This window comes from Nyctereutes procyonoides, unplaced genomic scaffold (genome assembly GCF_905146905.1).
Source record: "Nyctereutes procyonoides isolate TBG_1078 unplaced genomic scaffold, NYPRO_anot_genome, whole genome shotgun sequence".
Lineage (NCBI taxonomy): Eukaryota > Metazoa > Chordata > Mammalia > Carnivora > Canidae > Nyctereutes > Nyctereutes procyonoides.
In genome coordinates this window covers 18,085,910-18,099,967 of record NW_026575048.1, presented here as the reverse complement: position 1 = coordinate 18,099,967, position 14,058 = coordinate 18,085,910, and the positions used below count along the sequence as shown (strand labels likewise).

The 14,058-nt window shown below is 53.2% G+C and overlaps 1 protein-coding gene across 5 annotated transcripts in view; it reads right to left on the bottom strand.

Annotated features, from left to right (window-relative positions):
• KLHL29 (kelch like family member 29) overlaps positions 1–14,058 on the bottom strand; it is a 308,129-nt gene that overhangs the window by 25,350 nt on the left and 268,721 nt on the right. For all 5 annotated transcript variants that reach the window (XM_055327216.1, XM_055327217.1, XM_055327214.1 and 2 more), the window contains one exon: positions 801–939. In XM_055327216.1, the coding sequence (XP_055183191.1) occupies positions 801–939 (139 nt within the window). The remainder of the gene's footprint in view (positions 1–800; positions 940–14,058) is intronic.

The following is a 14,058-nucleotide window of genomic DNA, read 5'->3' as shown; positions in this document are numbered from 1 at the left end:
CTGCTCTCCCTCACTAAGGAGCTAGAAGGTGGCCCCTGACTTGTTTGCGAGGGTATGAAGCAGACAAATTAAAAAAAAAAAAATCAACAAAATGGAAAAAAGAAAAAAAAGATGCTCATGCACCATTAAACTCATTCAGGTAGAAATAGCCGGGGCAGAGGGCGGAGGGGAGGGCGCAAAGTCTGAGAGAGACCGTGTTTAGGACACACCTGGTCTGTGCTCAGACAACGCCGCTTTCGGCTCAGTGTACAAGTATCAAGGCATGCAGCGTGAACGAGGATTCGGCTACAAGTCTCTTCTCCCCGACTCAAGCTGTGGAAAAGCGGCCCCGGGGGGCGCCTTGTGCTCCTCAGCAGGGGGTTGGGGGGCAGTCTGGTCGATGTGCTTTCCTAGCATTAAGTTCACTATCGACAGCAGTGATGATGGTGCCTGGGACCCTGTGCTGAGCCAACGGGGACGGTGTGCAGTGGTCCCTTAAAGTGGAGTCTAAAGTTCTCCTAATCCCAGGGAGGGCTTGTGAGCCACTGAGAACTCGGGATCCTCGGGGCAGGGCAGGGGTGTTGTCTACTGCTGGCAGAAGCCCCTGGTGACCAGCAAAGCTGCGTGGGGCGGACTGGGGGCAGTGGCTGCTCTGAGGCTGTGTGTGAGAGGGCACTCGGGAGGAGGGGGGGGAGGAGAGATGGCTACTGGCTCTGTGACAGGGAGTCACGCTTCAGGAACCTGCAAGAGAGGGAAGGAGAAAAGACACAAAAGCGTCCTACAAAGGAACAGACCCGACCACAGCTGGAAGGAAGGCAAACCTTTGAATCAGGTCCTTGAAATACAAGCTGCAGGAAGCTAGAACATTTTGGTGGACTTCAAACTCTCTGCCTTCAACAACAATTTTCAGGTCTGTAAACGCTTTCGCTCTGCGCTGCTGGTTCAATTCCTTCAACATTTCTGCAGAACAGAGAAGACAGACAGGGCCAGGTTCCCATTAAGAGGTTTTTTTCTTGTTTTTTTTTTTTTTTTTTAACCAAAAATTTTTCTTTCAAGAAGTAGAGAAATAGGAAAATACTTGATACTGTTTCTTGGCAAGACTGGCTCAACACAGATTGTCAAAAGAAGTCACAAACAATGCGTCAACGAGCAGCAACAGGAGGAGCCACGGAACCAAAGGAACCACAACTTTTCAAAGCAAAAACAAAAACAAAAACAACCAAAACCAAAACCAGAAAACCCACAAACAAACAAACAAACAATCAAAAAAACCCCAAACCAAAACAATACAAAAAAAAAAAAAATCAAACCCAGAAATTGAAAGGCTGGGGGAAAAGATTCCCATACCGACAATTGGAAACATAGAGAATACATTATCACAGACAACTAAAAACTATTGTATAATTACAGCACAACTTCTCCAAATGCCAATGAGTGCTGATGGGTCTGATACCAAGTAAAGCATGGCATTGTGATGTCAGATGGGCTGGATATGGTTCAAAGGAATAAAAACCACAAAACCTGCAAAAACAGCGTCCCTTATGTTAAACACTCAAGCCATGGCATGGGGTGAGCTTCTCAGAGAGGGGCCCCCCGAGGAAGGACGGGGTGGAAGGGGAGCCCGGAGAGCCCCTCCTACCATCGCATACCTCTGGGGCTGTTGGGGAAGGCTGGAGAGAAGCAGGGGCTGCACGCGCCTCCTCCCATTTCCCTGGGTCATCCTCTTGGGGCTCCCACCCTCACCTGGGGCTTCAGCATGGGAGAGCCTGGCTTGCAGCCCCAGCAGGTCCCAGGAAGTGCCCTCTAGGGTTTTCCCACCCTGACGCACACCTACCTTTGCCTGGTGTCTTGGCCACCTGAGGCTGGCACAGAGTATCCCAGGCCTGTGGGCTCCAAGCCTAGGGATGCCTCCTAGAACCACCTCAAGACTCAGAAGGGGGGAGGAGAGCCTGACAGCTACCCCGGTTCGTTGGTATAAACTCTCATTAACAAAAGTTAGGGCCTTCAGATGACCAATGCTCCCACTAGCCTCGCCTTGCCTGCCTGCCCCCTGGAACCCCTAGTGGCTGGTAGTGGACATCAGAGGCCCAGATGCTTGGGCCAGGATGACCTGGACTTTTTGTCAGGCTGAGTTTTGTCCTTTGGCAGGTAAATGGGGGTGGGGTGTCTGCAGAACTGAGCCCTGCTTCCAAGCCGCTCGCCGTCACCCTGAGGCCTCCAGGTCTATACTGCACCCGGGCTGGTGTTCCAGAATTACCCTCCGCATGCCCTGCTCGGCCTGACTAGTCATCTCTGTCCACATAGGCCTACACTGGCTGCCTGTCAAGATTCCCTCTTGAGCCCAGCTCTGTCTCTGGACAAGCCCCTGTGCTCTCTGAGCCTCTATTTCTACATCTGTAAAATGAGGACAGAGGCTCCCTGCTCTCTTCCCAGAGCCTGGTGAAAATCCCTGAGCCTGAGAAGGGGCTTGCGGGCTTTGCAGTCAGGCCAGCCTTTCTTTTTGAGGACGTGCTGGGTTCTGGTTCCACCGAGGACCAAGGCAGACAGTGAGAACAGGGGTCTGAGTTGTGTGGCAGTGCTGAATCACCACTGACCCCACATCAGGCCAAGCACCTGCAGGGGTGTGTGTGGGCCGCAGGCTGGGGCCTCCGGAAGGCTCCCAGTGGGTGTGCTAAGACCTGGACACGGGAGACCAGCAGGCCCAAAGCCCTAGGTGGAGGGTGTGGAGGGCGCCTGTGGAGCAGATAGGGAGCAAAGCAAGGTGATTGGTGGGGGACAGGCAGGGTCAGACCTCAAGAGCCTTGCCAGGGGCTCCAGCTTGGTATTGTAGGCACCAGGGAACCCTGGGATTCTGTTCAGGGGAGTGACAGGTTTGGATCTGGGGGCCAGACACGCGATAGAGGCAGGATGGTGAGGAATGATGGAAGCTGGAGACCAGATGGGAGACGGGAAAGCACTGGGCCTCACATCCAGGCCTGGTGGGGGAACCTCAACTCTGCCTCCTGTCTGCTGTGTGACCTCAGGAAGGTGTCCCTGAAGCCTGTTTCTTCCTTGTTGAAAGTTAAATGAGTTAGCCCATGGTGAACTGTGAGCTGTGGCCGGGACACACAGTAGGTGCTCAACGGGCGGCAGGCACCATGTCCTCGTTGATGGCAGTGATCGCTTCGCGATCTAAGTGGGAAGTGACAAAGACCTGAGCATCAATGGTGACAGAAGGACAGAGACAGACGAGTATTTAGACCGTGAAACTGTGGCCCTCAGTGCTGGAGGGATCGTGGAAGCCACAGGTACGAGAACTACTTCTAGGTTTCTGGGGGGATGCCGGCAAGAGAGGAAATGGTGAGTTCAGTCTGGGGTTGGGGTGCGGACCTAGGGGACACTGTAGGGAGAGGTGCGGGAGGTGGTGGCTGGGGCCTGGGCAGGAGGCGAGGCCAGTGGGACCTGCAGCCTGAGCTTGTGGCCTGGGCAAGGATACGATGCGGGGTGATTGGGGGGGACCTGCAGGGTCCAGCTGGGTGGAGGCTAACAGCTTGCTGCACCCACACAGCAGCTCCAAGACTTGAGCCACCAACTGAATTCACTCCTGAAACAGGAGCCCGGTGGTGATGTCAGCTTTTTGAGTGAAGTCGTGAGGGGGTTAAAGAGTTCCAGGCTGGAATTCCAAAGAGCTGGATCCAGGTTCTGGTTCCAGCTTGGCCACTAATTGGCTGCGTGACCCTGGGCAAGTTGCCCCAGCTCTAGGTGCTTGATCCCCTGGAGCATCAAGAGGCACCTGCTCTGTTGCCTCCCAGCCGTCTCGTCTCGCTGCAGTGAGTGACGGATGCAGCCGCACACCCGCTGCCTTAACCATGCCCAGGGGGCCAGGAAAACACACTGGTTACAAAATACCACTCCTCCTGGGCCCAAAGTGTTCTGATTGTCTTTGAAAGCTCTGACTTCCAACCAAGGTCCCAGCAACGATGACGTGTGCAGCCTCAGCCCGGCCCTACTGCCTGCCGCCCGGGGACTTCTGGTCGGAACTGGGAGGTGCTTGGAGATCCAGGTCACCGTCTAAACGCGAGCGCTTTCTACTCTGACTTTGCGGAAATCTGGATTTAATAGCCGGGCAGGATTACTCAGTTTTGGAAAAAATGTTCAATTTATGAAAGTGCTCACCAGGGGATTCCTTTTTCACAGCAGGGCCCCAAGTGCATTCAGAGTATTGATCAGGCCGTTTGTGCTTACTGCTGCCGGCTAAGTGCCCAGCTGGAGAGGGACAGTGTCTCGGGGCATCGCGACCCAGGATCCACGGGAGGTCAGCACCGGCTCCAGGCACAAGCTGACCTCCTGTCTGCACCCCTACCTACCCCCTCTGTCTCAGCCAAGGACTGAGATGTGTGAGGGGCTTGGAGGAATGTGGGGTCCTGGGGAAACTTTTCAACCAGCCATGTTGTGCCCAGTTTGGGCAGTTTGGGGGCTTTGAGGTGGAGCCTGGGGGTGCTGAGCCTTGGGGGAAGACTTCAGTAGCACCCCTGCACCCTCAGAATCTGACCGCTTCAGGCTTGTGGAGGAGGAGAAGTCTTGACCTCAGGGTCCTTCCTTGTTGGCTGATATCAGGGTATTGTTTTCTGGCCTCCGGGGTTTTGGGTGGGATGCCCCACCTGTGCCTGTAGGACCCCTCCCCCTTACCTGGCCGCACCATGGGAACTCTCTGCTGCTCAGACTGCTGGGCAGAAAGCACAGGCCCAGGGGCACTGAATCTCCCCACTGATTCCTCTCCTCCCCACACCAAGCCCTGCCTCTTTAACAGCCTAGAAATCTCTGCCTTCCATTCTCTTTTGGCCTCAGGAACACCCAGGCCCCCTTCTGAGCCACCACGCTCTTCACCTGAGTCAGGGCAGCAGCCTCCAAAGATGTCTCTTTGTTTCTGCCCCTACGCCATCCAACAACATGGCCATCCATCTCTGCTTAAATAAACCCTTTAAAGCCAAGCAGGGGGAGCAAGTCTCCTCCACTCCCCACTGAAGCCTCCCTGTACCCCAGGCTGCCAGCCTTCACCTCTCTCCCTGCCCTCTGCCCCAATCTCTCCTCCTCCCTTCTTCTTCTGGCTAATTACAATTTTGTCCTGCAATACCAGTTAAGGTGTCACTGTATCCCCAAGCCTCTGCCTCCTCCCCCTCCTCCTCTCATATCCCACCACCCTTCACACTCCTCCATCCTCCCCCAGCACCCATGTTTTCTTCTTTAGAGCATACTGTATGTTGTAATGACTTATTTATGTGTATGTCTCCGGACTTGACTGTGATTTATTTATATTTCTATCTTTAACATTTAGCACAGGGCCTGGAATATATACGACTGGTGTGGTAGATGGCAAAAATTCTTTGTCTCCCCTCCCATCATGGGGCGGAGTTCATTTTCCCATTCTTTGCTTCTTGACTGCCCTTGTGATTTGCTTTGACCACAGAATGTGATTGAAGGGACACTGTGTGCATGTGAGCCACAGCCTCAAGAAAATCTGCTTGCTTTTGCTCACTCTCTTGGGATCACTGCCACTACCACCCTATGAACAAGCCTGAGTGAGTCTTTTGGAGGCTAAGAGGCCACATAGAGCAGAGATGAGCCATTTACACCTGCCAGCCCCCACCAACATCGGCTGAGCCTGACTTAGATCAGCTGAGTCCAGCCCAAACTGCAGACCAGAATCATAATCTAAATCAGTGGTCGTTGTTTTAAGCCACAAAAATCTTAGAGTTGCTTGTTATGCAGCAAGAGCTAACTGATACAGGAAGCACAAATAAATGAGAGGGCTCAAGTGCTCATGGAACTTCCCCTGTGAGAGTCTCTCCTTTATGGTAGCATTCAAAGCTAATTCTGTTTTTTTTTTTTGTTGTTGTTGTTGCAGTAAAATTTATCATCATAACTATTTTTAAGTGCACAATTCAGTAGTGTTAAGCACATTGACAACGTTGTTCAGTCAATCCCTAGAATACTTCATCTTGCAAAAGTGAAACTCTGTATCCACTCCCCTCTTCCCCAGCTCTTGGGATTGACCCTTCTATTTTCTGTCTCTGAATCTGACTACTCTAGGTAGCTCAAATAAGTGGAATCATGCAATATTTGTCTTCTTGGGGCTAGCTTATTTAACTTAGTATAACATCCTCAAGGTTCATCCATGTTGTTGCATGTGTCAGAAATTCCTTTTTTTGAAAGCTGAATGCAATTCTGTCATATGTATGTACCACAGTTTGTTAACCTATTCATTTGTGATGGATGCTTGGGTTGCTTCCGCCTTTTGCCTATTGTGAACAGTGCTGCCATGAGGCCAATTCTTGACACTCTCTGATGGACATCTGTAAATACCCCATCTCAAACCCCATTTTAAGTGGCAAGGTAAGCTGGCTCTGTGGACCCAGCACCAAGTGGCATCTGAGAGAAAGAGGACACTGGGGAGTGTTGGCTGGACCTGGATGCTGTATTTAGAGAAGAGGGAGGCCACAAACAGAACCAAGCCTAGAAATGACATTGCCGCAGCCAAGCTTCTGCATATTTTTCACCAAACGACACGAGTTATTTGTCAGAGACTAATGGGCTCATTCCAGCCGGACTAGAAGGGCTGTCTGAGGTGGTAATAAAGAGGAAGAGATGTCAAATATTAAAAGGCAACGCATTTCAGTGGCTTTGCAGCAGAGAAGTCCATTAAATCAGAGCCCCGAGAAAGGTTGTACAGCCAAATAATTTTTTTTTTCAGAGCTCAAGAAAGAACCCAGCTAGGTGATAAATGCTCCTGATTCCAATGGTATTTATAACACATATTTGATAAAGGACTTGAAAAAATTATAAACTCAGAGCAGTTGTGAAATGTACTGAGAAAGCCCAGCAAAGACTGTGTCATGCATGCCCAGAGAATAATTCACCCAGAAGTGGAGGAGCTCAGCATGTGCAGACACCGTGGGGACAACTGGTGGTTTTACACAAACAGAGCTTCCTGCTGCTGCTGTTCAGTCAGGCCACAGACGGTTGGGGACAGGCTCCTGCCCCTTCCTCCCTAACTGATCAGATGTACACATCCCCTTTTCCAAAGAACAGCTCAGAATTGACCTTGCGTGCCAGCTGGGCTCTAGCTTCTGGGTAAGACAGGATAAAACCACCTGCAGACTGCATGCCCAGCCTGAGTTGGAGGGCCAGTCCTCTCCTGGGAAGTCATACCAGCCCCAGCCCAGGGCCTGACAGCCTCACACAGGCAAGTCCTCCCTGGAAACGGATCCTTCTAGAGAAGAGAAGCACGAAAGACTCAGATTTCTTGCCTGACTTAGAGTTTTAGTGAGGAGACCTTCTGGTTGTCCTGTTGTCCAAATGGAAATTCCTGCCATTTATCTGAAAGGAAAAAAGTCCTAAGGACAGTCACCACCTCTCACCAGCCTGCCTTTTCCAAGTCCAATGCTGGATGACAAGACCTATTTCTCAGGCAGTGAAATTTGGCACTGAAGGGCTGTTCCATCCCTAGAACCCCTGCCCCAGGGCTGTACACTAGGGGGTGCTTGATATGCATGTGCTGGGCAGAATTGAGGGTTACCTTCCAGTTGGAATATTCTCAGGCCGTCCAAGATGGTACAAAAGTCATTAAAATTTTTAAAAATCTTCATTAATGGCAGCCCGGGTGGCTCAGCAGTTTAGTGCCAACTTCAGCTCAGGGCCTGATCCTGGAGACCCAGGATCAAGTCCCACGTCAGGCTCCCTGCATGGAGCCTGCTTTTCCCTCTGCCTGTGTCTCTGCCTCTCTCTCTCTGTATCTCTCATAAATAAATAAATCTTTAAAAAAAATCTTCATTAAACTGCAGAGGTGGGGGCAGACCTGTGGCTGAACAAGGAAGGCCAGTGGGCAAACCCCAAAGCTGTGGTCAGAGGGAAGTACCCTGGATTGGGTGGCCATTGGCAACTGTTAGTCCTTCCTCCCCTCAGAAAAGTAGTTTTCACTTGGCTTCTTCCGCTGCTTTGAGGATGAAGACCTAGGGGTGATGGGCACACTCTGAATAATAGAGGATGAAAATGTAGGGGTCTGGGCTACAAGGCCTCATGGGAAGTCCAGGGCTCAGGAGAGTTAACAGTATGCAGACAGCTCTGCAGGAGCTAGGGACGCTAGGCTAACATTCTGAAGCTTGGATGAGGGGATATGCAGTGAATGAAGCATCCTGGCAAGTCAAGTCAGGACACTGAAGAACTTTTTGGGGACCAGAAGCCTGAAGGTGGGGTTTGTAAGTGCCAGGAAGGCCATAGCAGATGGGGTGGGAGCAGCTAGGAAGTCAGAGGTTTGGAGGGAAGGTGGTCAGACAGTCCCTCTGAGGCAGAAGTCCTCCTCTAGAACTTGGCCCCAAGGAGGTGGGTGCCCTGAGGAGCCTTGGTCCTTAGGACTAGGGGAGGATGAGACTTCTATCTGGCCCCAGGGAGAGAGCTGCATCTGTTGATGGGGTGGGGCTGGGGAGCTCACCCCTCCACCTGTGCCCCGTGAAAATCCCTAAATTCTGCCTACAGCATATTTAGAGACACTGCTTCTGTTCATTGGAGGGTAGATTGTAGAAGGTGGGGTGGCAGCTGGTTCTCTGCTAGAGGGACTACAGAGTCCAGAGGCCAGGAAGGATAGTGCGGCCATGTTGAGTCCCAAATTCAGCACCTCGGAGAGCTCCAAGCACCCGGGGTCAGGGCAGAAGGTGCAGAGGGCTCTAGAGAGGTTAGGGGTGCTGGATAAGGCTGAGGCATGGACATCCCCTTTCTGTCTGGTCTTGCATCTGTCCCACCCACTTGCTTCCTCACTAAACAGGTGCGTTGGGCAAGGGGGTGGGGTGAGGGTCCCAGGGACACATATGAATGAACACATTCACAGACCCGAGGAGCTTATGGTTTAACAGGGGACACACTAAATGACTGTGGTGCCAAGTGAGGGGAATTTTACGGGGCAGGCGCTGGGTAGAGGAGGCTCAGAGGAGGGCTTGCTGGCTGGCTTGTGGAGCACAGGGAAGACTTGTGGGGGGATGGTGAAGATGTGTAATAGCTCACCAGGTGGGTTGGGGGGCAAGGTGTGACCACATGCATATGTATGTGTGTGTCTGAGCATGTGGTGTATGTAAGCATGTGGTCAAGAACATATGGTGTGTGTGAACGTGTGGTTGTATATGAGCATGCATGTGTGTGTACATGTGTGCATGCATGTGTGTGCATGCATGCGTGTGTGTGCATGTGTGCATGCATGCATGCATGTGTGTGTGTGTGCGCGCAGTGTAAGAGGCAGGCCCATATTAGATTGTGGAAGAAACACCCAAGAGACTGGGGGCCATTAGTGAATTTTATGAGAGGCTGAGAGAGTCAGGTTTGTCTCTTAAACTCAGAAAGTCTGCTCAGAGTTAACCATCAGTGGCCTCACCCCCATACCTCTCACACTCTGCCCCCACCCCTGGTCTTTCTACACCATCAAGCCCTTCCTTTCTCTTATTCCAACCCATTCTGCTGCCCCTCTTCTGAGTTTACCAAGTACAGGGCCCTGGGCCCAGAGCTCAGGTTGGGGTGGGAGATACAGAGGAGTGGGGGTAGCAGATGATGAGCAAGACCATCCCTGTCCCAGGGAATAGTGCAGCTTGGTGTCGACACAGGAGCTACATCAGTGGTGGTGATGAAGGCCTTCTGAGGAGGAGAGACAAGTGGCCCAGGGAGGGAGGGTCAGGGTGGGCTGACCAGGAAGTGCAGGGGGTGTCGGTGGCAGCTAGCTATGTCACTGGTGGAGAACAAAATGGACATAACAAGGGGTATCATTCTTAACTTACTAGTTCATAGTCTAATACTAAATACACATTTACTGAGGGCCTACTGTGTGTCAGGACCTGGACGATGAATATGACACCGGTTTCCATCCTCAAGGAGCTCACAGTCTGATGGGGGAGGTAGATGCTGCAGTGAACAAAGGTCAGTTGGGTTCCTTGGCACCAGGATTCCCTTCTATTGGGGAGAGCTCCAAGGTGGGCAGGGAACTGGGTCCTGTGAGGTGAGTCCAGAGTGGGCAGCTTCCTGGCAGCTGGCAAGAAGCCATGAGACCTGGGCTCAGGGGTCTGATGAAGTCCTAGGATGGAGAGTAGAGCCAGCCAGCGATGGCCACAGTGGTTGTGGTGAACTGGCAGAGCTGGTGGCCCAGGGGTGCTTGAGCAACCCAGGGTGGGGGTGGGGGGAGACAGTGCTGGTGCGTCCTGACCCGTGATGGATCTGTGGGTGCTGCCCTACTCCCCAGCCTCAGATACCTGTTCTGTTTAACTCTGAGAGATGTGGCCTATGGTTGGTGTCCCACGACCCTCAGTGGCACAGACACAATGCATCTGTGTTACACTGTGTCGTGTATACCAAAGGTGTATAAACAGCACTCGTAGCAGAGCCTACTTGCGGTAGAGGGGAGCGTGGAGGTGGAAGGGGGAAGGCCCTCGGGGATGGGGACTTGGCGTGGTCTTGGGAGGCGAGTGGGCCTTGTTAAAGGTGGACAGGAGGGCATTTTTGTTAGCAGTTTGCCTGTGCAAAGACCCAAGTTGCACATCAGCACACTGCAAGGGCAGTCGGCAGCTGAGAAGGGCTGGAGTGGGGGTGGCCAGGTGGAACGGAGGCTGGAACACCAGCAAAGCCCCTTGACAGGGGCAGGAACCATAGACTGGGGGCTGGGAGGAAAACTGAGAAAGTCACCTAGGTCACCTGGGGCATAGAAGGGTGGGATGGATGGAGGGCCAGTGTCTGGAGAAAGCCAGACCCCTGCCCCGAGGGGCTGCTGTGTTAGGACGCTGGGCAGTGAGGATGAGGCCTGGCCTTTAGCCTGGTGAACAGTGGAAGGGGCCCTGAGCTCTGATGGGGAAGCACAGGTTTTTGAGCGTCCATGCGGGCTGGGGCTGAGGGAGGGATTTTCCTAGCACCATCCCCATCTTTAGGCCAGACTACCTCCTGGCTGGGCCTGGGGCATGGCATTCAGAGAGCAGGCGCTGGTTGCTGCCTCTCTTCCCTTCAGCATCGTGGATGTGCCTCTCAAGCTGATGGGTCCCCACGCTCTGCCTCATAGGCTGTGAGTACAGAGGCCCCTCTACGATGAGCAGTCACCAGCCTGTGGTCTATCCTTGGCTGTTACCATTTTACAGCTTCCTATTTTACCACTCACTATTTTAGGGGCAAGACGTCAGATTTCCAAATACATACGAGAGTCTGTAGCTGGCCCCTGCTGGAGAATTGAATAAAGATGTGTGTTGAATGGAGCAGTACTGCATGTGCCCCCAGATAGGGATAAACTCTAGACATCTTTACCCGGAAGACAGAGCTCAGCTTAGGCAGCTGGGGAGCTAATAGTCACCGCCACACTCTGCAACACAGCCCAGCCCCCAGGTTGGAGGGTTGGGGCTCTAGGCGCCTAGCCTGAAAATTCATCACATACATCTGGTTTCTTCATCCGGGGCGAAAGCAGAGAGTGTTTGCTACCCTCCATTCCCGGCCAGTGGGCAGGGAGGCAGGAGAGGCCCCCTACGGGGGCTGCTTCCCTCCTTCACTGTCCTGGATTCCCAGAGGGGCTGGGATCTTCACCCTCATTGGCCACCACTGCCACCCCATCCTCTTTCCATCCAGAGGCCCTGGTTGACCTGCCTTCCCCCCAGGTTCCTGAGAAGCCTGGGTGAGACAGCTGTCTGTGTGGATAGCGGAGGGGCTGGCTGGGGAATAGGCCGAGTGAGGGACCCCAGAGCTTCTTCACCCATCACCCCAGACCCAGGGAAACAGAAGAGCAACAAGAACCCAGAGGAGAAAATAATATCTCAAATAAAGGGTGAACATCTCAACAACCAGACATACCCTCAAAGCCTCAATTCTCATGTGTGATGTTCTACAGAACCTTGCTTTGTTGTTGCAAACATCCTGAAGACTGAATCCCTGCAGGCCCATGTGGCTAGGGCTTTGGTAAAGTCAGCCATCTGCTCCAGGAGGAGACAGGATGGCACAGAGAAAGGGTGGCAGGAGGTGCTGGGGAGGAGGTGATGGGGGGCAGGCAGCTGAGAGATACAAGAAGTGGGGGAAACAGCACCCTTCCCTTGACCTGCTTTAGCAAAAACCAGTGTTTCCCAAGAATCTCGAGAGCACAGATCCCAGCAAATAAATCAATAGTTTTAAAGGATTTGCAAGAATTAGTGAACCAGAGCTGGGAGCACGATCAGTTCAGTTACCCGGGTAAAGAGGGAAATGAAACGGAAAGCCCAGATGCCAGGGGCTAATGGCAACTCAGAGCACTTCGAATCACATCACTGGAGAAGAGAATTCGTGGCCAGAGAGGCCCTGGGGTAAGGATGCAGGGCAGGAGTGCATAAGCCCCTGTGCGTGTGTTTGTAGGGGATGGGGACCCCACTTGTGCCCTCTGGGGTGTCTGGGAAGGGATGTCTCTGGTTGTTTGCCCCTGAGTCCATCTGTGTCCACCCCTCCTGCTGGGCCTGGCCAGGGTCAGGTCTGGGGCAACACCTTGCTTTCTGTCATTTCAGGGGAGGTGAAAGCCTGGGAGTCATTTCAGTTTTTCATATTGCTAATGGTCTTTAATGATCATACAACAATCGTCATGATCATTTTAGGATAAAAATTAGCAAAAAAAGAAGAAAGTGGTTTGTCCTCCAGCCGACCAGGTGCCAGCTTCAGGCCCTGGAACAGAGTCAGAGGGTCAGGTCTGCCTTAAAGCCAGGCAGGTGTCATACCCATGGAGAAACCATGGCCCCCAGGGAGGAGCCAGCCCCTGGTTCATGGTTGGTATCCTTGTCTAGCTGTCATGGTGTCCTGCACACCTGCCTGTCATACTGGCTGGCAAGGTCCTTGGCACTCACCGGCTTGTGGAGGAGGCACCCTAGGCTTGCTCCTAGGAGGTTCCTGGAAGGGTCAACAGGTGGTCTCTTCTGAGATCTCCCTTCCTGTCTCCTGTCTGCCAGCTCAGGCCTCTCCCTGCTAATCCCTCCCTCCTAGGTCTGTGATCCTTGCCTGAGAAGTCTGTCTGTGGTTAGACAGACAGCTCTGGTGTGGTAGAGATTCCGCCTTTCATTCCCTGAACTCCCAGAGCTTCATGCAGCCTCTGGTACCCACAGAACCCATGTTGGGGTGGCCCACAGAAGGTGCCAGGTGGATCTGCAGTCCTCCGTGATGGCACAGAGTCCAAAGGAGAGCCCTCCCCTCGACTCCAGCTCCAGCTCCAGGCCCGGGGTGGGCAATGCCAGGCCTGACCTGGGAGCTGGCCCTGCCACCTGTGGGCTGTGGCCCGCCTGCCCAGTTCTGTCATTCTGATAAATAACAGTGTCCACTTGGCACCACAGCTCCTTTTAGGAACAGAAGGCATCTCCAGGCTCCCTGGAGCTTCTAGGACTCTACTGTGGTGGCCCACGCTGGCTCCCACTTGGGGTGGGTATTACTTCTGGTCAGTGGAGGTGAGGGTCTGGGTGGGTAGCTACAGCCCTGACCCCTGGGGGCCGCAACTAGGGCCCAGGGCAGGTGGGGAGGAACTTTCCCCAGCACAACTGACCTAGGGCTAGGAAAGGTCGGCACACCAAGCCATGGGGCTCTGCAAGCCCTCAGGAACGACCCCATGTGTTCCAGCAAAGGTAGATCCAGGAGAGGAGTAGACAGGGCCACACAGACTGCCCCCAGAAGCTGCTCTCTCTGCTCCCACCTGCCCTCTGAAGGTGCTGAAACCAACACTTCCCTCCTCGCTCACCCCTGCGGGCGGAGGTACGGCTGTGCCTGTCTCCTGTTAGCAAGGCCTGCATCATCTACCCCAAGCAGCATCTAGCAACATGGTCCATTTGCATGGCAGCAGGACACAGGGCCTCCCATTGCCCTGATAGGCGCTGGAGATGGGAACATAACAGACTTTGACCATCACTCAGAAAAGCTCTCACAAGCAGAGCCTGCATCTGGCTGGTCTCTGTACCCCAGTGCTTGGCATGGTGTCTGGCCCGGAACAGGTTTCAGGTAGAGAGTGGAGTGAGTGATGGGGTGAACGAATGAATTGTTGGATTGTTGCTGGATTGGAGAAGGTGTCGTGGAATAGGAGGCACTAAGCTGGGTCTT